The 22,507-nt window shown below is 52.6% G+C and overlaps 1 protein-coding gene across 4 annotated transcripts in view; it reads left to right on the forward strand.

Annotated features, from left to right (window-relative positions):
• LOC144953349 (coiled-coil and C2 domain-containing protein 1A-like) overlaps positions 1–22,507 on the forward strand; it is a 43,049-nt gene that overhangs the window by 19,337 nt on the left and 1,205 nt on the right. For 2 of the 4 annotated variants that reach the window (XM_078883911.1, XM_078883912.1), the window contains exons 13-27: positions 2,934–3,018; positions 3,206–3,390; positions 4,064–4,189; positions 4,946–5,004; positions 8,239–8,355; positions 10,080–10,153; positions 12,066–12,124; positions 12,613–12,664; positions 13,143–13,242; positions 13,597–13,681; positions 14,837–14,974; positions 15,612–15,643; positions 18,582–18,645; positions 21,410–21,536; positions 22,272–22,348. In XM_078883911.1, coding sequence (XP_078740037.1) covers positions 2,934–3,018; positions 3,206–3,390; positions 4,064–4,189; positions 4,946–5,004; positions 8,239–8,355; positions 10,080–10,153; positions 12,066–12,124; positions 12,613–12,664; positions 13,143–13,242; positions 13,597–13,681; positions 14,837–14,974; positions 15,612–15,643; positions 18,582–18,645; positions 21,410–21,536; positions 22,272–22,348 — 1,380 coding nt within the window. Of the gene's footprint in view, positions 1–2,933; positions 3,019–3,205; positions 3,391–4,063; positions 4,190–4,945; positions 5,005–8,238; positions 8,356–10,079; positions 10,154–12,065; positions 12,125–12,612; positions 12,665–13,142; positions 13,243–13,596; positions 13,682–14,836; positions 14,975–15,611; positions 15,644–18,581; positions 18,646–21,409; positions 21,537–22,271; positions 22,349–22,507 lie in introns of those variants that run through there. The other 2 variants (XM_078883913.1, XM_078883914.1) reach the window with 2 other exon arrangements.

Below are 22,507 nucleotides of genomic sequence, written 5' to 3' on the forward strand. Positions count from 1 at the left end.
CGGATCTCTGTTATTCAGGAGATCCGTTGGACTGGCTCTGGCTCCAGTCACTATGAGGGGTGGACAGTCCTCTACTCGGGGCAGGAGACTGTCAAACAACAGGGAGTGGCTCTTCTGAACAAAATAATGAAGGCGGCGAGGGAGCATGGCGGTGAGGTGTGGGAAACTGTAAGCCCCAGGCTACTGTGGGTTCGCCTTCCCATCTACCACAAGCGAGGAGTGGTGGTCGTGGTTACTTATGCGAGATTTAGGACTGTGGCTCATGCAACTACAATGGCTGCTTTGGGTGCACGGTCCAAACCTTCCCAGAGACCCTGGCTGACAGTAGGTGTTCCGGCTGACTGAGAAATAGCGACAGGCGCACTCCCAACATATACAGCATCCCATGTCGGAGAATGAGGAGGCTTACCGCAGCCTTCGCTTCGAGATTTGGAGAGCTGTGAGGCGCCTCAAGGATAGGTGGTGGTCGCGGGTTGCTGAGGAGGTCTTGCAGGGGTGGGGGGGGGGATTCCTGAGCCTGGAAAACATTGTGGTGCAAAGTGGGCATGACCCTGCTGAGGCTGCTGTGCCTCAAATATTGGAAGAAGCAGTCACCCCCTGTGAGTGGCTGGCTGAAGTGCCATCTGTTGAGGAAGTACGGAAGGCGATCCAGAGTCTGAGATCAGGAAAAGCACTAGGCAGAGATGATCTGCCAAGTTAAATGCTGATGGAGGGTGGCGTTTATGCACAGACTGCCCTACATGACATCATAACAACAGTCTGGACCACTGGATGGGTTTTGCAGGATTGGAAGGATACCCTGGTGGTCCCCCTCTTCAAGAAGGGGGCCCGCACAGACTGTAACAACTACAGGGGCATCTCACTCCTCAGTGTGCCGGGAAAGGTCCTGGCAAAGATTATTCAACATCGCCTTGCCAGGCATGCTGAGGAGAGGCTTGTGGAGCCCCAATGTGGTTTTAGGATGCCGTGTTCTCTGTCCATCTGCTACAGCAGAGGTGTAGGGAATTCCAACAAGACCTACATCTCTGCTTTATTGACCTGGTCAAGGCCTATGATACATCAACAGCCTAGTGCTGTGGACAGTTCTTCATGCTCACAATCAATGAGGGTCTTCATGTTAGTGAGCAGGCCTGGGTAAAGCTACGTGTCCAGGAGTCGGAGTCATTCCCTGTTCACCTTGGGGTGCGACATTTTTTGATCATGTCTTTTGTGAAGCCTTCTATGGCTGTACTGGAGGAATCTCCATCTGGTACAGATGCAATGGGAGACTGATCGATGCCCGGTTGCGGTCAAGGTATGGCTCCCTATTGGTCAATCATGCTCACTCATGCTGATGATCTGGTGATTACTGCTCACTCAGAGGAGGATTTGGAGGCGCTGCTGCTGAATCTGGAGGGTGCCTCTCAGAGGTGGGGCCTTACAATCAGCCCCACCAAACCGAAGCACCTGCCTGGGTATTTTGTGGCATCAAACACTCTACCCCCTCATCTCCCCATTGGTGATGGGGCAGTTGTGGAGAGAGTGGAGAGTTTTCCATACCTGGGCAGTGTGCTTATGACCAGCTCTGGTTTGACAGCAGAGGTCTCACTCCGAATCAGTCGAGCGGCATTATAATTATCTTTTCAACGGCTCCGTAACGCTGTGGGAAAGCTACTTGGTCTGTCACTCCACACGAAGCTTCGGATAATCTCGGCCAGTCATGCCCTCCCTTCTCTATGCTTGCGAAACGTGCCCCCCCCTAAAGGAACATCTTCATTGGTTAGAAACATTTAAATGAGAGATTGCAGGAGCTACCACTCCGTTTATATAATGGTTGGAGACGGGGGGGGGACTGGGCAAGTACAGCACACTTTTTATTCATATGGTAAGGTGAGGCTTAAGAGGGTGAGCCTTTGTTATGGAGATGGTAAGCCTCACCTTACCATATGAATAAAAAGTGTGCTGTACTTGCCCAGTCCCCCCCCTCTCCAACCATTATATAAACGGAGTGGTAGCTCCTGCAATCTCTCATTTACTTGATACAGCTGTCGTGGCTGTGACGGTCCACCTGAAGACGGAAGCTTGTGTTGCCTCCGAAACGTCGTGAATTTTTATTTTGTTTTACTTTTATTAATTTGAATGTTTTACCTACGTGACTTTACCGAAAAAACCTAAGAGTATGAATCCTTGCAGTCACGAAAGCTTCAAATCTAGAATTAGAAACATTTAGCCTGGCCTGCCTACGATCCAACCTCGGTTTAACCAGGCTGGATTTTGTGAGGAGCTCACAAATCCTTCAATGATCTAGACATAGTTCCATCGGTGAGCTCCTCCGGCAGGCAAGGTTGCGTCGGCTGGGTCATGCAGCCCGCATGTCCAGCCACTGCATGCCTAAACAGCTTTTTTTTGGCTGGATAGAGGGGGCTAAACGGGCACGGCACGGGCTAGAGAAGAGATGGAGTGATGTGGTACAGGTGGACGTGGAGCTGAGTGGACTTGCCGATGACTGGTACCAGCGGTGTCAAGATCGGCCTCTGTAGAGGAGGCTCGTGAAGGACGCTACTGGGCAGTGGAAGGCAGTCGCCCTCAAACAACAACGGAGGGCGGAGGAGTGACGCTCACAACAACGAGCGGAGTGCCGGGTGGATAAAACACAACAAGGTGGCACAGTCGACCCACGCCACCTGCTGGTTCTGTCTCGTGACCTCCGGCCAGCGGGCGTTCGACAATTCACGTCGCATTAAAGTTAAAGTGCACCTAGCCTGGCACAGGCGCCGTGGTGACGTCACCACCACTTAGTGGCGAATGGTGAGTATTGGTGGTATAGGTGGCGATGTTGATGATGTTGGTGATGATGATGGTGGTGATAATTGGTTGTGATGATGGTGGCGCTAACAGCACTTGCCCTGCCAGTCTGATAAAGCTACACGAGGGAGCTTTGTCTTTGTGTCCAGGTGGCTCCTCCAACCACTCCCCAGCCAGTTCCTGGACCTACCCAGTCAGTTCCTGGACCTACCCAGCCAGTCACAAAATCACCAGGTAAATTACCTCCCCACTCACCTTCCCACTCGCTCACTAACTCACCCACTCACTCACCCACTCACCCACCCACCCACTCACTCACCCACTCACTCACCACTCACTCACCCATCCACCCACCCACTCACTCACCCACCTACCCACTCACCCACCGACCCACTCACCCACTCACCCACCCACTGTGTAGCTGCCTGCCAGCAGCAGCTGCAGCTGCGCCTGCTGCAGCGACGCCGCACCCTGCTGCACGCCGCTGCGCTGCGCTGCAAGGAGAGTGGGGACCTGGCGGGTGCCAAGGTGCTGCTCAAGCAGCGGCGTGGAGTGGACGCCTTCCTGGAGCACTGCCAGGCCGGAATGCCAGTGGACATCGCCTCGGTGACGGAGACTCATCACAACCACAGTACCCCTGTCTCTCTCATCGCCACGGTGACGGAGACTCATCACAACCACAGTACCCCTGTCTCTGTCATCGCCACGGTAACGGAGACTCATCGCTACCCTAGTGGCCCTGTCTCTCTCATCGCCACGGTGACGGAGACTCATCGCGACCCTAGTAGTCCTGTGTCTCTCATCGCCACGGTGACGGAGACTCATCGCTATCCTAGTAGTCCTGTGTCTCTCATCGCCACGGTGACGGAGACTCATCACAACCACAGTAGCCCTGTCTCTCTCATCGCCACGGTGACAGTGACTCATCGCTACCCTAGTAGCCCTGTGTCTCTCATCGCCATGGTGACAGGGACTCATCGCTACCCTAGTGGCCCTGTGTCTCTCTCACGATCACCGTCACTACCATCGTCTTCACCATCGTCTTCACCATCGTCCCAGTGTCTCGCTCCTCATCACCAGGATTGCTGTGGTTGTGGTAGTGATTGTGGTTATGAGTGTGGTAGTGATGATTGTGGTTGTGGTGGTTGTAGTGATTGTGGTTATAAGTGTGGTAGTGATTGTGGTTGTGATTGTGGTGATTGTGGTTACGATGGTGGTTGTGTGGTTGTATAGTGATTGTGGTGATGCTGATTGTGGTTGTGTGAATTTGTGGTTGTAGATTCCGGCACCACCTCCGCTGCCAGACTCGGACTTTGAGTTTGTGTCTCGACGAGAGGCTCGGGACTCTGAAAGACACCACGAGGAGTACTCGCGGCTCGGCCACGTCCTCAGGGCACAGCATACCGTGAGAGGAGACACGGGGAGACACGGGGAGACAGAGAGAGACACGGGGAGACATGGGGGAGACACGTGGGAGGGAGACACAGAGGGGAGACATGGGGAGACAGAGAGAGACACGGGGAGACATGGGGGAGAGACACGTGGGGGGGACACGTGGGGGGGAGACACAGGGGGGAGATACAGAGGGGACACTGGGACAGAGAGATACACGGGGAGACATGAGGAGACGCGGGGAGACACGGGGAGAGAGAGAGACACTGGGAGACACGGGGGGAGACACAGGGGAGACATGGGGAGAGACAGAGACAGGGGGAGATATGGGGGAAAGACTGGAGAGACACGGGGGAGACACGGGGGAGACACGGGGAGAGAGATGGAGGGGAGAGAGACACGGGAGACAGACCCGGGGGGAGACACGAGGGGGAGACCTGAGGGGATACACACGGGAGAGAGAGTGACAGGGGGAGACACGTGGAGGGGAGACACTGGGAGAGAGAGACGGGGGGAAAGAGAGACGGAGGGGAGACAGACCCAGGGGGAGACACGAGGGGGAGACAGAGGGGAGACCTGGAGAAAGAGAGAGACAGTGGGGAGACACTGGGGAGACACGGGGAGAGAGAGAGACCAGGGGGAGACACGTGGAGGGGAGACACTGGCGAGACACGGGGAGAGAGGCAGGGGAAGACACGAGGGGGATACACGCGGGAGAGAGACGGGGGGGGAGAGACTTGTCTTTTTGTCCTTCTGTGTTCTGTTCCAGAAATGCCAGGAGATTGCTCAGCAGTTCACACTCCTGGGCAACATCACGGAGATCGCAAAGTGAGTCCCCTCCCTCCCTCTTGTAGTGTATAGAGTAGTGTGGTGTATTGTAGTGTATAGTAGTGTAGTGTATAGTGTAGTGTATAGTAGTTCTAGATTTGAAGCTTTCGTGACTGCAATGATTCATATTCTTAGGTTTTTTCCGGTAAAGTCACGTAGGTAAAAAACATTAAAAAGTAAAATAAAATAAAAATCACGACGTTTCGGAGGCAACGCAAGCTTCCGTCTTCAGGTGGTACCGTCACAGCCACAAGTAACATCAGCGAAAACGAACGCTCTGAACTCGCGGACCTAAAAAAGAGAGATGATATAGTCATCCTCTCGGCAGACAAGGGCAATGCCACGGTCATCATGGATAAAGATTCATACAACAACAAAATCCTGGACCTTCTTAATGATGGGAGTTACTCCAAAATTAAAAACGATCCCACTAAAAACCTAACGACAAAAACCAACAGTATCATCACGAGTTCGACTTCCCTAATCGAACCAAGCAAACGTCCCTCTCTAAAACCATCGGCGGCTAGACCTCCCAGACTCTATGGTCTTCCCAAAATCCATAAAGAAGGCACCCCGCTACGACCCATCGTGTCGACGATAAACTCTCCTACGTACAAACTAGCCCGTTTTCTATCAGATACTCTGCTCCCCTTCACAGGCAAGACCTTTTCGGCAGTACTCAACTCAACCCAATTAGTCTCTATGGTTAAGGACAAGGTACTATCTCCTGATGACATCCTCGTCAGCTTTGATGTAGTATCTTTGTTCACCAAAGTCCCAGTACCGGACACCCTAACAATAATTGAGGACTTAGTCCAACATGGATTGAATTCTGATGTACCTGCGCTGGTTAGGCATTGCCTCACCAACACTTATTTTACCTGGAATGGCACCTTCTACAAACAGGATGAGGGTACCCCTATGGGCTCCCCCTTGTCACCAGTTATAGCCAACATGTTCATGGAAAAGTTTGAATCAGACGCCATCCAGACATCCACCCTGCGTCCTTCCTTGTGGAAGAGGTATGTGGACGACACTTTCGTCATCTGGCCACATGGCCTCCCAGCATTGAACCACTTCTTGGACCACATCAATTCTAGACACCCATTCATCAGATTCACCATGGAAGTGGAGAAAGACGGTAAACTACCATTCTTGGATATTCTGTTTGAGAGGAGGCCTGACGGATCCTTGGGACATTCTGTCTACAGGAAAGCCACCCACACAGATTCCTACTTGAAACCGGATTCCCACCACCACCCATCTCAAAAGAATTATCTCATCAAAACGCTATACCACAGAGCCCATGGCATTTCTGACCAACACCACCTGGCCGGTGAATTAAGACATGTACATCGGGCCCTCAGGATGAACAGATACTCTGGTCGCACTATCCGCCAAGCTGTTTCTCCCACCACACAGAAACAGCCACATGAAACTCCGACCAAAACTATCACGTTGCCATACATAGCAGGCGTGACCAAAAAGATCTCCAAAATTCTAAACAAACATAAGATCCAAGTCCGATTCAGTACAGTGCATAAAATCCGTGATTTGATTCCATCTGTGAAGGATGTCGTTCCTGACTTACAGTATTCTGGAGTCTACAAATTGAGTTGCATTTGTGGTGATTGCTACATTGGAGAAACGAAACGTCATGTTTCTGATCGTGTCCGCGAGCACAAGTCAGATCTGAAACACGGCAGAACTGATTCTTCGGCCGTTGCCGATCATTGCTACAACTCGGTGGTCTCTCATGAAATTGTCTTTTTCGAGACCAAGGTTCTCTGCAAACCTCCTGGCTACCATCAAAGGTTTGTACACGAAGCCATACAAATATACAAACACAGACATAATTTCAACCGTGATGACGGTTACAAACTGAGTAATCATTGGAAAGATGTGATTAACCATGCAAAAAAGATTTAACTACACTTATTTGCCAATCTTATTTGACAGACAACCATCACAGACAGACAACCATCACAGTTTTACCATGTCTAGTGGTGGTCTCCCTGTTACAGGTTGAGTCACAAACCGCACCTCTCCATAACAAAGTCTATTCTTAGTCTTAAGCCTCACCTTACCATATTAATAAAAGTATGCGGCCCTTGCTCCACCACCTCCTCCAACCATTATATAAACGGAGTGATGGCTTCTGCAATCTCTCATTTACTTGATACAGCTGTCGTGGCTGTGATGGTACCACCTGACGACGGAAGCTTGTGTTGCCTCCGAAACGTTGTGATTTTTATTTTATTTTACTTTTTAATGTTTTTTACCTACGTGACTTTACCAAAAAAACCTAAGAATGTATATAGTAGTGTATAGTGTAGTGTATAGTGTAGTGTATAGTAGTGTAGTGTATAGAGTAGTGTATAGTGTAGTGTGTAGTGTATAGAGTAGTGTATAGTGTCGTGTATAGTGACTTTGTAGGATGAACGTTGAGATTTATAAGGGCACGGGGTGACCAGTAAGGTCTGAATGGTCTGTAATAAGGTAGGGCACTGATAAGGGGTTGACAGTCATGTGACGGGCATGTGACGGGCATGTGACGGGCATGTGGCAGGCATGTGGCAGGCATGTGATGGGCATGTGACGGGCATGTGACGGGCATGTGGCGGGCATGTGACGGGCATGTTACATGTATGTGCACCGTACAGCATCTCGTGTAGGCCGGCACCCTTCACTTTGTCTCCACAACGCAACTCCCGCATTCGTTAACAATTTATACTGCATTTCGTTACTTTTGCTTTTTACTTCACAAGACGTTTATAGAGTTTACTTGATTTTCTGTTACATGTAAAGCAGTCTGTTACATGTACGTGTGTAGCGGTCAGCGCTACGCTGCGATACGAACCCGGCGACCCAAGTTCGATTCCCGCTCGTGGCTGCCAACACCGGTGACGATTATCTGAACTGGTCATTGGCCTCCGCAAGGTTGAAAATGAGTTACCTGGCGCAGTGGCTGTGTAAATATCGCCTGTGGTGAATAATGCCCTGGGGGCACAGTGTGGTCAATGATGCCCTGGAGGCCCTGTGTTGTCAATGATGCCTTGGGGGCACTGTGTGGTGAATGATGCCCTGAAGGCACTGTGTGTGTGTGGTGAATGATGCCCTGGGGGCACTGTGTGTGTGGTGAATGATGCCCTGGAGGCACTGTGTGTGTGTGGTGATTGATGCCTTGGGGGCACTGTGTGTGTGTGGTGAATGATGCCCTGGGGGCACTTTTAGGTACGAGGCGATGGAGGATGAGGTGGCTACCCAGTTGGAATTCCTGCGCAAGGCCCACAGCCTGGGCCTGCCTCCGCCTAAGTCGCACCAGGAGAAGCGCACCATGAGGGCCATCCGGTGCGTCCACCGCCTGGCACCGCACGTACACCCAGCACCACACCATAGACTCAACACTACCCATAGACTCAACACTACCCATAGACTCAACACTACCCATAGACTCAACACTACTCATAGACTCAACACCGCCCATAGACTCAACATTACCCATAGACTCAGCACTACACATAGACTCAACACTGCGCCATGAACTCAACACTACCCATAGACTCAACATGGCACCAAAGACTCAACACTGCCCATAGACTCAACACTGCCCATAGACTCAACACTACCCATAGACCCAGCACTACCCATAGACCCAGCACCGCACCATAGACTCAACACTACCCATAGACTCAACACTACCCATAGACTCAACACTGCCCATAGACTCAACACTACCCATAGACCCAGCACTACCCATAGACCCAGCACCGCACCATAGACTCAACACTGCCCATAGACTCAACACTACCCATATACTCAACACTACCCATAGACTCAACACTGCGCCATGAACTCAACACTGCCCATAGACTCAACACTGCCCATAGACTCAACACTGCCCATAGACTCAACACTGCCCATAGACTCAACACTACCCGTAGACTCAACATTGCCCATAGACTCAACACTGCCCATAGATTCAACACTGCCCATAGACTCAACACTGTCCATAGACTCAGCACCGCACCATAGACTCAACACTGCCCATAGACTCAGCACCGCACCATAGACTCAACACTGCCCATAGACTCAGCACCGCACCATAGACTCAACAATGGCCATAGACTCAACACTGCACCATAGACTCAACACTGCCCATAGACTCAACACTGCACCATAGACTCAACACTGCACCATAGACTCAACACTGCACCATAGACTCAACACTGCACCATAGACTCAACACTGCCCATAGACTCAGCACCACACCATAGACTCAACACTGCCCATAGACGCAACACTGCCCATGGACTCAATACTGCCCATAGACCCAGCACCGCACCATAGACTCAACACTGCACCATAGACTCAACACTGCCCATAGACACAACACAGCACCATAGACTCAACACTGCCCATAGACTCAACACTGCCCATAGACACAACACTACCCATAGACTCAACACTATCCATAGACTCAACACTTGCACCAAAGACTCAACACTACCCATAGTATCAGCACTGCACCATAGACTCAACACTGCCCATAGACTCAGCACCGCACCATAGACTCAACACTGCCCATAGACTCAGCACCGCACCATAGACTCAACAATGCCCATAGACTCAACACTGCACCATAGACTCAACACTGCCCATAGACTCAACACTGCACCATAGACTCAACACTGCCCATAGACACAACACAGCACCATAGACTCAACACTACCCATAGACTCAACACTATCCATAGACTCAACACTTGCACCAAAGACTCAACACTACCCATAGTATCAGCACTGCACCATAGACTCAACACTGCCCAAAGACTCAACACTACCCATAGACTCAACACTGCCCATAGACTCAATACTTTCCACAGACTCAGCACTGCCCATAGACTCAAAACGGCACCATAGACTCAACACTGCCCATAGACTCAATACTGCCCATAGACTCAATACTGCCTATAGACTCAACACTGCACCATAGACTCAGCACTGCACCATAGACTCAACACTGCCCATAGACTCAACACTACACCATAGAGTAACATTCTTGTTGTTTTTCAGAATAAATGCTCACCTCTCCGCCTTGGAGATGGAGTTGCTGATCGTGAAGGGGATAAACCTTCCTGCTCCATCCGGTGAGAGAGACACACGGAGAGAGAGCGACACGGGGAGAGATATATGGAGAAAAACATTTGGAGAGAGACATTGAGAGAGAGAGAGACAGAGACATGGGGAGAGAAACACGGAGAGACACGGGGATAGAGAGACTTGTATACTGTGTGTATGCAGTATGCGTGTCCTGCAGGCTGCTCCCAAAAGCGATCTCCACTCCTGTGTATGTGTACTGTATGTGTATACTGTACACGTGTGTGCAATATCTACGTGTACTGTATGTATGTGTATGTTGTATATGTACTGTGTTTATACTGTGTATGTGGTATACGTATACTCATACTCTTTGGTTCTTTCGGTAAAGTCACGTAGGTATAAAATAAAATAAATCACGCGTTTCGGGCGCAACACAAGCGTCCGTGATCAGGTGGGAAAGCATGGTCTGCTGCTGAGGCAGACTGTTTTAAAAGGTTTGAATTGGGTGTAGCCTAAGGGTCATAAAGAAGTGGCCGGGGCTAGTGATGTTAATGTGAGAGATTAGCATGTAACTGTGAGATAGGAGAGCGGCCTCCTCGACGAGGGCACAGAAGTGGCTATGTTAATGTGAGGGATTAGCATGATGTTAATGTGAGGGATTAGAGGGCACGGAAGTAGCTATGTTAATTGGAGGGATTAGCATGATGTTAATGTGAGGGATTAGAGGGCACGGACGTGGCTATGTTAATGTGAGAGATTAGCATGATGTTAATGTGAGGAATTAGAGGGCACGGAAGTGGCTATGTTAATGTGAGGGATTAGCATGATGTTAATGTGAGGAATTAGAGGGCACAGAAGTGGCTATGTTAATGTGAGAGATTAGCATGATGTTAATGTGAGGAATTAGAGGGCACGGAAGTGGCTATGTTAATGTGAGACATTAGCATGATGTTAATGTGAGGGATTAGAGGGCACAGAAGTGGCTATGTTAATGTGAGAGATTAGCATGATGTTAATGTGAGGGATTAGAGGGCACGGAAGTGGCTATGTTAATGTGAGAGATTAGCATGATGTTAATGTGAGGGATTAGAGGGCACGGAAGTGGCTATGTTAATGTGAGGGATTCAAATCAAGATTATACGTATCCTGTCCGTGTATACTGTGTGTAGCACGCAGTATGGTACAGTCTGCGGTATAGTCCAGTCCACGGTATGGTGTACTCTGTGTATACAGTTTGAACACAACATGCTGTATGTAGTGTGTACAGTATACAGTGGGCGCTGTGTATAAAGTACATGTGGAGTGGCATTACTGGGTGATGCCACTGCTCCCCGGATGTAGTGGCAGCCCCAGGACGCCAGGGGGCGGTAGAGTGCCCGGCTCGAGCTGGGCCGTGGCACTCGGGTTGAACCCAGTGGGGCTCGTCACCGGAGGTATGGAGCCCATGACCTCCAAAAGGGGGCTGCGGGGATGACGTGTCCACAGCCCAGGTCCTTCTCGACGGTTCGAGAAGGAGGGAGTGGCTGGGGGCGGAGAGAGCCGGGACTGACTCTATAAGCCGGACCCCTGAACGGGTCCGGCTGCTGTTGTATACTCAAAGACACGAAGCCGTCACCCTGAAGACCCGAAGCCGTCATCCTGAAGAGGAGCTTGAAGACGAGACCCGGACCCCAGCCAGGGTCAGGTCGACGTCAGCCTCCCCAGTGTGAGGAGCGTTAGCCCGGAGGACAGACCTCCGTAGAGTATCGGGTGAAAGGGGCCGTTACCCCTTCGTGTTAAGGTTACCCTTGCTATGATAAACGTGTTGCCTCTATTGAAGTCTCGCTCTCCATTCTACCCACTCCACATGCACGTGTGTACAGTACACAGCGTGCTGTTTGAAACTGTGTACAATATACAGTGTGTACTGTGTACATCACCTGTGCATTGTACAGTGTGTACTGTATGCGTGTACTGCAGGATACTCCCAGGGGGATCTCAACTCCTTCGTTAAATTTGAGTTTCCGTTCCCCACCTCTGTGAGTAGCCCCATCACCTCCATCACTACCATCACTACCATCATCACCATCATCACCACCATCACCACCATCACCACCATCACCATCATCATCACCATCATCATCACAACCATCATCACCATCATCACCATCATCACTACCATCATCTCTACCATCACTACCACCATCATCACTACCATCATCTTTACCATCACTACCACCATCATCACTACCATCATCACTACCACCATCATCATCACCATCATCATCACTACCATCACTACCACCATCACTTCCACCATCACCATCAGTAGCATCATCGTCACCATCGCTACCATCATCACCACTACCACCACTACTACCATCACCATGGTAGTAGTGGTGGTAGTAATTGAGTAGTGGTAGTGGTGGTAGTGGTTGAGTGGTGGTAGTGGTTGAGTGGTGGTGGTGGTGGTGGTAGTAGTGGTTGAGTGGAGGTAGTGGTTGAGTGGTAATTGTTGTGGTTTCAGGATCAACCACAAACTGACAAGACTCAATCAGTCAAGAACTCCTGCAACCCTGGTGAGACTCTCTCCGTCTCCCCGTGTCTCTCTCCCATGTCTCTCTCTCCCCGTGTCTCTCTCTTCCTGCATCTCTCTCCCCGTGTCTCTCTCCCCGTGTCTCTCTCTCCCCGTGTCTCTCCTGTCTCCCCGTGTCTCTCTCTTCCATGTCTCTCTCTTCCAGTGTGTCTCTCTCCCCGTGTCTCTCTCCCCATGTTTCTCTCTCCCCGTGTCTCTCTCCCCGTGTCTCTCTCTGTCTCCCCGTGTCTCTCTCTTCCATGTCTCTCTCTTCCAGTGTGTCTCTCTCCCCGTGTCTCTCTCCCTGTGTCTCTCTCTCTCCGTGTCTCTCTGTCCCAGTGTCTCTCTCTTCCTGCATCTCTCTCCGCGTGTCTCTCTCTCCCCGTGTATCTCTCTCCCATGTCTCTCTCCCCGTCTATCTCCGCCATGTCTGTCTCGCTTTGTCTCTCTCTCCGCGTCTCTCTCCGTGTCTTTGTCTGCAGTCTACAACGCCGAGTTCAAGCTGAGTATCGTGCGCACGAACCGCACATTCAGACGCGCCATCTCCTCCAAGGGGATCCGTCTGGAGCTGTACCACAAGAGGTGAGACAGAGACAGACACATGGTGAGAGAGACACGCAGAGGTCGCAATCGGGTACCCGATACCCGTACCCTACCCGATACCCGGCCGGGTATCGGGTACTGGTACCCGCTTGCGACCCTGGTGCAGCCGGGTATGGGTACGCGTAAGGAATCAAAACCCGTAGAGAGAGACAGAGACAAAGAGAGATGAGGAGAGACACAGCGACTCTTTCTCAGAGATTGGTGGTTGTGGTGATTGTATAGTGGTGGTTGTGGTGGTTGTGGTACAGGTTATTGTATAGTGGTGGTAGTTGTTGTGGTGGTTGTGGTACAGGTTGTTGTATAGTGGTGGTGGTTGTGGTGGTGGTGCTGTAGGTTGTTGAAGTCTGACTTGGTGGCCTGGGCTTCGTTCCGACTCGAGAAACTGGAGACTCAGAGTCACGTCAGAGCCATCCTGGAGGTAGTCAACAACCACCACAACCACCACCACTGTCAACAACTACCACAACCACCACAACCACTGTCAATAACCACCACAACCACCACTACCACTGTCAACAACCACCACAACCACCACCATCACCACTGTCAACAACTACCACAACCACTGTCAACAACCACCACAACCACCACAACCACCACTACCACTGTCAACAACTACCACAACTACCACTATCATAACCACTACCACCTCTATACAACAACTACCGCGACCACTACCACGAGCATAACCACTACCAACCACAACCACTATAAAACCAATACCAACCACCACTACCAACCACTACAACTACCACCACTACACCTACCACTACCACCACGACCATTATCAACCACAACCATTACCACAACCACCATGCGGAAGGTGATGATGGTAATGATGTAGATAACGGTTATGGTGATGTTGATGTTGGTGATGATATTGTAGATGATGTTGATGATGATGATGCTGATGATGATGGTGTAGATGCTGATTATGTAGATCACGATGTAGATGTTGATGATGATGTTGATGATGGACGACGTAGATGGTGATTTCATAATGTAGATGCTGTCGATGATAATGTAGATAATGATGTTGATGCTGATGGTGTTGATGATGTTGTTGAAGATGATGTTGACGATGAAGTGGTTGATGATGATGGTGTACATGATGATGATGATGATGTTGTGGACGTAGATGATGATGGTGTATGTGATGATGTGGTTGATGTTGTAGGTGATGATGATGTAGATGACTATGATGATGATGTAGATGATGATGATGATGTTGTAGATGATGATGTGGTTGATGTTGTAGGTGATTATGATGTAGATGTCTATGATGATGATGTAGATGATGTTGATGATGTTGATGGTGTAGGTGATGATGTAGATGACGATGATGATGTTGTAGATGATGTAGATGACGTAGATGATGATGTGGTTAATGTTGATGTAGGTGATGATGATGTAGATGTCTATGATGATGATGATGTAGATGATGATGTTGCAGATGATGTTGTAGATGATGATGATGATGTTGTAGATGATGATGTGCTGGATGTTGATGGTGTAGGTGATGATGATGTAGATGACGATGATGTTGTAGATGATGATGATGTTGATGTTGTAGATGATGGACGGCAGGAAGCCCACTGGAGGCAAGTTGGAGGTGGTTGCTCGCCTGAGGGAGCCTCTGGCTGGGCCTGAATTCTACCTCTCAACAGAGAACTGGCTCAGTGTGGAGGTGGTGAACATCGCTCCGGTGACGGTAACCTCCTGCCTCTTTGCCTGTCTGTCTCTGTGTCTGTCTCTGTGTCTCTCTGTCTCTTTGTCTCTCTGTCTGTCTATCTGTCTGTCCCTCTTTGTCTCTCTTTGTCTCTCTCTGTCTCTCTCTGTCTCTCTCTGTCTCTCTGTCTGTCTCCGTCTCTCTCAATCTGTCTCTCACTCTCTCTCACTCTGTCTCTCTCTGTCTCTCATTGTGTCTCTCACTCTGTCTCTCTCTGTCTCTCACTCTATACCTCTCTGTCTGTTTCTGTGTCTTTGTCTCTTCCTCTGTCGCTCTCCTTTTCTCTCTTTCTCTCTCACACGTGGAGGGAGACACGCTGGGAGGAACCTCAGAGAAATGAGGAAGTAGCCAACTCCCGTGAGTGAGAAGGGAGGGAGACACGGGGAGACTTCGGGGGACTCGGGAAGACTCGGGAAGATGTGCAGAGACTCGGGGAAACCTCAGGGAGACGCAAGGAGACTCGCGGAAACTCGGAGACTCAGTGAGACTCAGGGAGACTCGGGGAGATGCAGGGAGACTCAGGAGATGCGGGGAGATGGGGGGAGACTCAGGGAGACTCGGGGAGATGCGGGAAGACTGATGGAGAGACAGATTCTCAATTTTGTGTCTGTCTCTGTAGGTTCCCAAATCTCTTCCTCCAGCTGCTAAGAGGTGAGTGGATGGGTGGGTGAGTGGATGGGTGGGTGAATGGATGGGTGGGTGATTGAGTGTGTGAGTGGGTCGGTGCGTGAGTGAACGAGATGATGAGTGGGAGGGTGAGTGGCAGGGTGGGTGATTGAGTGTGTGAGTGGGTGGTTGGGAGGTTGGGTGGGTGGGTGGGTAGGTGAGTGAATGATTCGATGAACCGGTGGGAGGGTGAGTAGGTGGGTGGGTGGGTGATTGATTGAGTGTGTGAGTGGGTAGGTGGGTGAGTGAACGAGATGATGAGTGGGTCGGTGCTCGGTGAAACCCGCTTCCGTGGAGAAGCCTCTCTCGCAGAGGTTGGTGAGGGCTACGCCTTCTTCTGGAAGGGTGTTCCAGAAGATTCTCGCCGCCTCCATGGAGTGGGTTTTGCTGTGAAAACCTCAATCCTCCAACGCATCCCTGAATCTTCTGTTGGCATTCGTGAGCGGCTGATGACATGGTGCATTCCCTTGGCTGGGGGATGCTCTGCCACGCTCATCAGTGGTTCTACGCCTCCACTGGACGCAGACAATGAGGCCAAGGAGGCCTTTCTTAAAGTTCTCGACACTGCCATGAAACACACGGTGCGTATCAACAAGCCACTCCTCATGGGAGACTTCAATGCCAGGGTGGGCTCGGACCACCAGACCTGTGATCGCGTACGAGGCCAGCACGGGGTGGGTCAGCAGAACAGCAATGGGCTGCGGCTACTCTGCCTATGCTCCCAACACCGTCTAGGGATATCCAACACCCTGTTCCAGTTGAAGAACAAACACAAGAACTCATGGCAAGACCCACACTTAAAACACTGACACCTGCTAGATTGCATCATCGTCCGTCAGTGCGACCAAAAGGAGGTGCTAGTGACCCCCGAGCCATGCGTGGTCGGAATGCCGGACTCGTCACCGTATGATCAAAGCCAAGCTCCGCGTTGAGATCTGTCACCGCCAACCAAGGGAGGCCCCCAAATAAGCGACTGAACTGCAATGCCCTCAACAATCCAGCTGTCACTAACAACCTGCGGCGTCTCCACCAAACTCCCCGGACTCCGACCCCAACACGACGTGCTTTTTGATGGTTCTTTAGTGAAGACGCGTTTGCTTGACGGGCGAAGACCCCCGACTTCAGCAGCAGCCCCCAGCCTCTCCTCTCGAACCCTTTTAACCCCAGCGTGGCCATCTCCCTTGACCCTTGGCCACTCTCGCTACTCTCGAACCCTCTCGATGGCTCTCGATCCTTGATCCGCACCTATCACTTGGCCACAGCCCCTATTCTCTGATCCTTTATTATCCCACTGATAATTTATTAACCCATCGATCCTTTATTAATCTACTTCTTTATTAACCCACTAATCCTTCTCGTAGACCCCAGATCGTTCCCCTGGCTATCTTTGTCATTACCCCCTGTGCCCGCTAGTCCCCTGTGCTGTCTTTACGCATGGACTGAGTTGCGCACAGCCATCCTTGAGGCAGCCTCTGCTTCTTGGGACACCAAGAAGCATCGCCACGACCGGTTCAGCGAGAACGCTGCGGATATCCACACAAAGCTCACAAAGCCGTCCTGTCCCAACCACACTCCCCCACTCTTCAATTCTCTGGTCTCCAGGGCCGAAGCAAAGTCCCCCCAGCGTGCTGTCCGTGCCATTGAGGACACCTGGTTGGTCAAAAAGGCAGATGAGATCCAAAGCCTTGTGGGTGCAAACAACACCCAAGGGTTCTGTGATGCCATCAAAGCCCTCTATGACCCCCAAAAACGAGCCGTCACACCGGTCTGGTCTGCTGATGGCAACACACTTTTCAAGGACCGCCAAAAGATCTTGAAGAGATGGGCGGAGCACTTTGATAATCTCCTCAACCACACCAACCGCACAGACTCGCTCATCCACTACACACTCCCAGATATCCCACCCATTCATGCACTCGACACCCCACCACAATTTTCTGAGGTCCACCAGGTGCTCAAAGGCCTGAAAAACAACAAAGTGCTGGACCCATCGGCATCCCCGCTGAGATCCTGAAGCACGCGAGATACTTCCTCCATTGCCGCTTGCACCTTCTCATGAAGTCCAGCTCGCTGTCCGAAACCATCCTGCAGGAATGGAAGGATGCAAATATTAATCTAGATTCGAGGTTTTCGTGACTGCAGGGATCCATACTCTTTGGTTCTTTCGGTAAAGTCACGTAGGTATAAAATAAAATAAATCACGACGTTTCGGGCACAACACAAGCGTCCGTCATCAGGTGGGACAACCACAGATGCAAATATTGTAGTTGTCTACAAGAAGAAGGGTTACGACGCGGCTTGCGGCAACAGCAGAGCGATCTTCCTTTCAGTCGGCGGAAGGTCCTCGCCAGGTTAATGATCCGGGTGCGGCTTCAGGAAAGGCAGGAGCACCACCGACATTATCTCTGTGGCAAAGCAACTGCAGGAAAAATGCCAAGAGCCAAACAAAGACCTCTTCATGGCTTTTATCGACCTCAGCAAAGCATTCGACACCATGGACCGTGAGATAATCTGGCAGTAGCTCACCAAACTTGGGTGCCTCCCAAGTTTTTGAGCATTCCAAAACAGGTCCATGAAGGAATACGTGCCAGAGTGGCGCTTTTGGTGGGCCTCAATCAGCCCTTCAACGTGGAGGCCGGGGTCAGGCAAGGCCATCATAAGCCTGTCACACAACTCCCTCGGCTCAATCGACTGAATTGAGCAAAAGTACCGTCTGTTTGCAAATGATCGTCTTCGATGGGCAGCCAAGAAGAGTGGGTGCATGCGTGGTTGGGTGGGTGCGTTTGTGGGTAGGTGTGTGTGTGGGTAGGTGCGTGGGTGGGTGAGTGCGTGGGTGGGTGCATGCGTGCGTGGGTGGGTGGCTCTTAAGCCCTTGTCCCGACCACCTGTGTGATCCTCCTGGGGCCACTTTGTCTGCGTGCAGCGTCCCAGTGCGAATGTGGAGCCTCGAGGTCCTCGGCCTGGAGAAGAAGCTCTGTGATGCACAGGTAACCACCCACCTGGTCACCCACCTGGTCACCTACCTGGTCACCCACCTGGTCACCCACCTGGTCACTCACCTGGTCACCCACCTGGTCACCTCGCTCTACACCTACCCCTCTAGCTACCTGGTCACCACGCTCTACACCCACCGCTCTAGCTACCTGGTCACCACGCTCTACACCCACCCCTCTAGCTACCTGGTCACCACGCTCTACACCCACCCCTCTAGCTACCTGGTCACCACGCTCTACACCCACCCCTCTACCCACCTGATCACCTCGCTCTACACCCACCCCTCTAGCTACCTGGTCACCTCGCTTTACATCTACCCCTCTAGCTACCTGGTCACCACGCTCTACACCTACCCCTCTAGCTACTTGGTCACCACGCTCTACACCCACCCCTCTAGCTACCTGGTCACCACGCTCTACACCCACCCCTCTAGCTACCTGATCACCTCGCTCTACACCCACCCCTCTACCCACCTGATCACCTCGCTCTACACCCACCCCTCTAGCTACCTGGTCACCTCGCTTTACATCTACCCCTCTAGCTACCTGGTCACCACGCTCTACACCTACCCCTCTAGCTACCTGGTCACCACGCTCTACACCCACCCCTCTAGCCACCTGGTCACCACGCTCTACACCCACCCCTCTAGCTACCTGGTCACCACGCTCTACACCCACCCCTCTAGCTACCTGGTCACAACGCTCTACACCCACCCCTCTACCCACCTGGTCACCATGCTCTACACCCACCCCTCTACCCACCTGGTCACCACGCTCTACACCCACTCTTCTAACCACCTGGTCACCACGCTCTATACCCACTCCTCTAGCTACCTTGTCACCACGCTCTACACCCACCCCTCTAGCTACCTTGTCACCACGCTCTATACCCACTCCTCTAGCTACCTTGTCACCACGCTCTACACCCACCCCTCTACCCACCTGGTCACCACGCTCTACACCCACCCCTCTAGCTACCTGGTCACCACGTTCTACACCTACCCCTCTACCCACCTGGTCACCTCGCTCTGCACCCACCCCTCTACCCACCTGGTCACCACGCTCTACACCCACCCCTCTAGCTACCTGGTCACCTCGCTCTACACCCACCCCTCTACCCACCTGGTCACCTCGCTCTGCACCCACCCCTCTACCCACTTGGTCACCACGCTCTACACCCACCCCTCTAGCTACCTGGTCACCTCGCTCTACACCCACCCCTCTACCCACCTGGTCACCACGCTCTACACCCACCCCTCTAGCTACCTGGTCACCACGCTCTACACCTACCCCTCTACCCACCTGGTCACCTCGCTCTGCACCCACCCCTCTACCCACCTGGTCACCACGCTCTACACCCACCCCTCTAGCTACCTGGTCACCTCGCTCTGCACCTACCCCTCTAGCTACCTGGTCACCTCGCTCTACACCCACCCCTCTAGCTACCTGGTCACCACGCTCTACACCCACCCCTCTAGCTACCTGGTCACCACGCTCTACACCCACCCCTCTACCCACCTGGTCACCTCGCTCTACACCCACCCCTCTAGCTACCTGGTCACCTCGCTTTACATCTACCCCTCTAGCTACCTGGTCACCACGCTCTACACCTACCCCTCTAGCTACCTGGTCACCACGCTCTACACCCACCCCTCTAGCCACCTGGTCACCACGCTCTACACCCACCCCTCTAGCTACCTGGTCACCACGCTCTACACCCACCCCTCTAGCTACCTGGTCACAACGCTCTACACCCACCCCTCTACCCACCTGGTCACCATGCTCTACACCCACCCCTCTACCCACCTGGTCACCACGCTCTACACCCACTCTTCTAACCACCTGGTCACCACGCTCTATACCCACTCCTCTAGCTACCTTGTCACCACGCTCTACACCCACCCCTCTAGCTACCTTGTCACCACGCTCTATACCCACTCCTCTAGCTACCTTGTCACCACGCTCTACACCCACCCCTCTACCCACCTGGTCACCACGCTCTACACCCACCCCTCTAGCTACCTGGTCACCACGTTCTACACCTACCCCTCTACCCACCTGGTCACCTCGCTCTGCACCCACCCCTCTACCCACCTGGTCACCACGCTCTACACCCACCCCTCTAGCTACCTGGTCACCTCGCTCTACACCCACCCCTCTACCCACCTGGTCACCTCGCTCTGCACCCACCCCTCTACCCACTTGGTCACCACGCTCTACACCCACCCCTCTAGCTACCTGGTCACCTCGCTCTACACCCACCCCTCTACCCACCTGGTCACCACGCTCTACACCCACCCCTCTAGCTACCTGGTCACCACGCTCTACACCTACCCCTCTACCCACCTGGTCACCTCGCTCTGCACCCACCCCTCTACCCACCTGGTCACCACGCTCTACACCCACCCCTCTAGCTACCTGGTCACCTCGCTCTGCACCTACCCCTCTAGCTACCTGGTCACCTCGCTCTACACCCACCCCTCTAGCTACCTGGTCACCACGCTCTACACCCACCCCTCTAGCTACCTGGTCACCACGCTCTACACCCACCCCTCTACCCACCTGGTCACCTCGCTCTGCACCTACCCCTCTACCCACCTGGTCACCTCGCTCTGCACCTACCCCTCTAGCTACCTACAACCTACTGATACTTTGTAAACCCACTGATCCGTTATTGACCCTACAACCCACTGATCCTTTATTAAGCCACGGATCCTGTATTAACTCACTGATCGGCGGCCCCGTTATTGAACCCCAGATGGCTGGATTCAGGGACCGCGGGCAGCCCCTCCCCCCGGCACTCGGGGACGTGGCCGCCCGCATCTCCCAGAGGGCTGAGCGGCAGCGGCACTTCCTGCGGAGCGGAGGCCCAGCGGCGCGCAGAGGTTCGTCCACCTAGCTTGGCACGGTTCGTGGTCCCACTCAGAGTTGCCTCTCTTTCTCTCTCCCCTAGGTCGACTCAACCATCGAGTGAGTGCCTGCCCGTGTCTCTCCCCGTGCCTCTCCCCGTGTCTCTCCCCGTGTCTCCCCCCATGTCTCTCCCCGTGTCTCTTCCCATGTCTCTCCCCGTGTCTCTCCCCGTGTCTCTCCCCGTGTCTCCCTGTGTCTCCCCATGTCTCACCCTGTCTCCACCATATCACCCCCGTGTCTCCCCATTTCTCCCTGTGTCTTGCCGTGTCTCCCCGTGTCTCCCCATTTCTCCCTGTGTCTCTCTCCATGTCTCTCCGTGTCTCTCCCCGTTTCTCTCCCCGTGTCTCTCCCCGTGTCTCTCTCCGTGTCTCTCCCCGTGTTTCCTCAAGTTTCTCCCCGTGTCTCTCTCCCCGTGTCTCCTCACTGTATCTCCCTGTGTCTCTCCCTGTGTTTCCCTGTGTCTCTCTCCCTGTGTCTCCCCCGAGTCTCCCCCGTGTCTCACCGTGTCTCCCCCATCTCTCTGCCCGTGTCTGCCCGTGTCTCCCCCGTGTCTCCCCCGTGTCTCCCCCGTGTCTCCCCCGTGTCTCCCCAGTGTCTCCCCAGTGTCTCCCTGTGTCTATTTCTATCTCCCTGTCTCCCCGTGTCTCTTTCTCCCTCTCTCTCCCCGTGTCTCACCGTGTCCCACCGTGTCTCACCGTGTCTCTGCGTAGACTACACTGCGTTTCTCAAGACTGAATATTCTCGCTACTCCCAAGAGGCAAAGAAATACCAGCAGTCTGGAGACAAGGTGTGGAGAGACGATGCAGGGGATACACAGAGGAGACACAGGGGAGACACGGGGGAGACACAGGGGAGACACGGGGACACACGGAGACACACGGGGAGACACGGGGGAGACATTGCAGAGACACGGGGGAGACACGAGGAGACACGGGGGAGACACGAG

Source organism: Lampetra fluviatilis, chromosome 74 (assembly GCF_964198595.1).
Source record: "Lampetra fluviatilis chromosome 74, kcLamFluv1.1, whole genome shotgun sequence".
Classification (NCBI taxonomy): Eukaryota; Metazoa; Chordata; class Hyperoartia; order Petromyzontiformes; family Petromyzontidae; genus Lampetra; species Lampetra fluviatilis.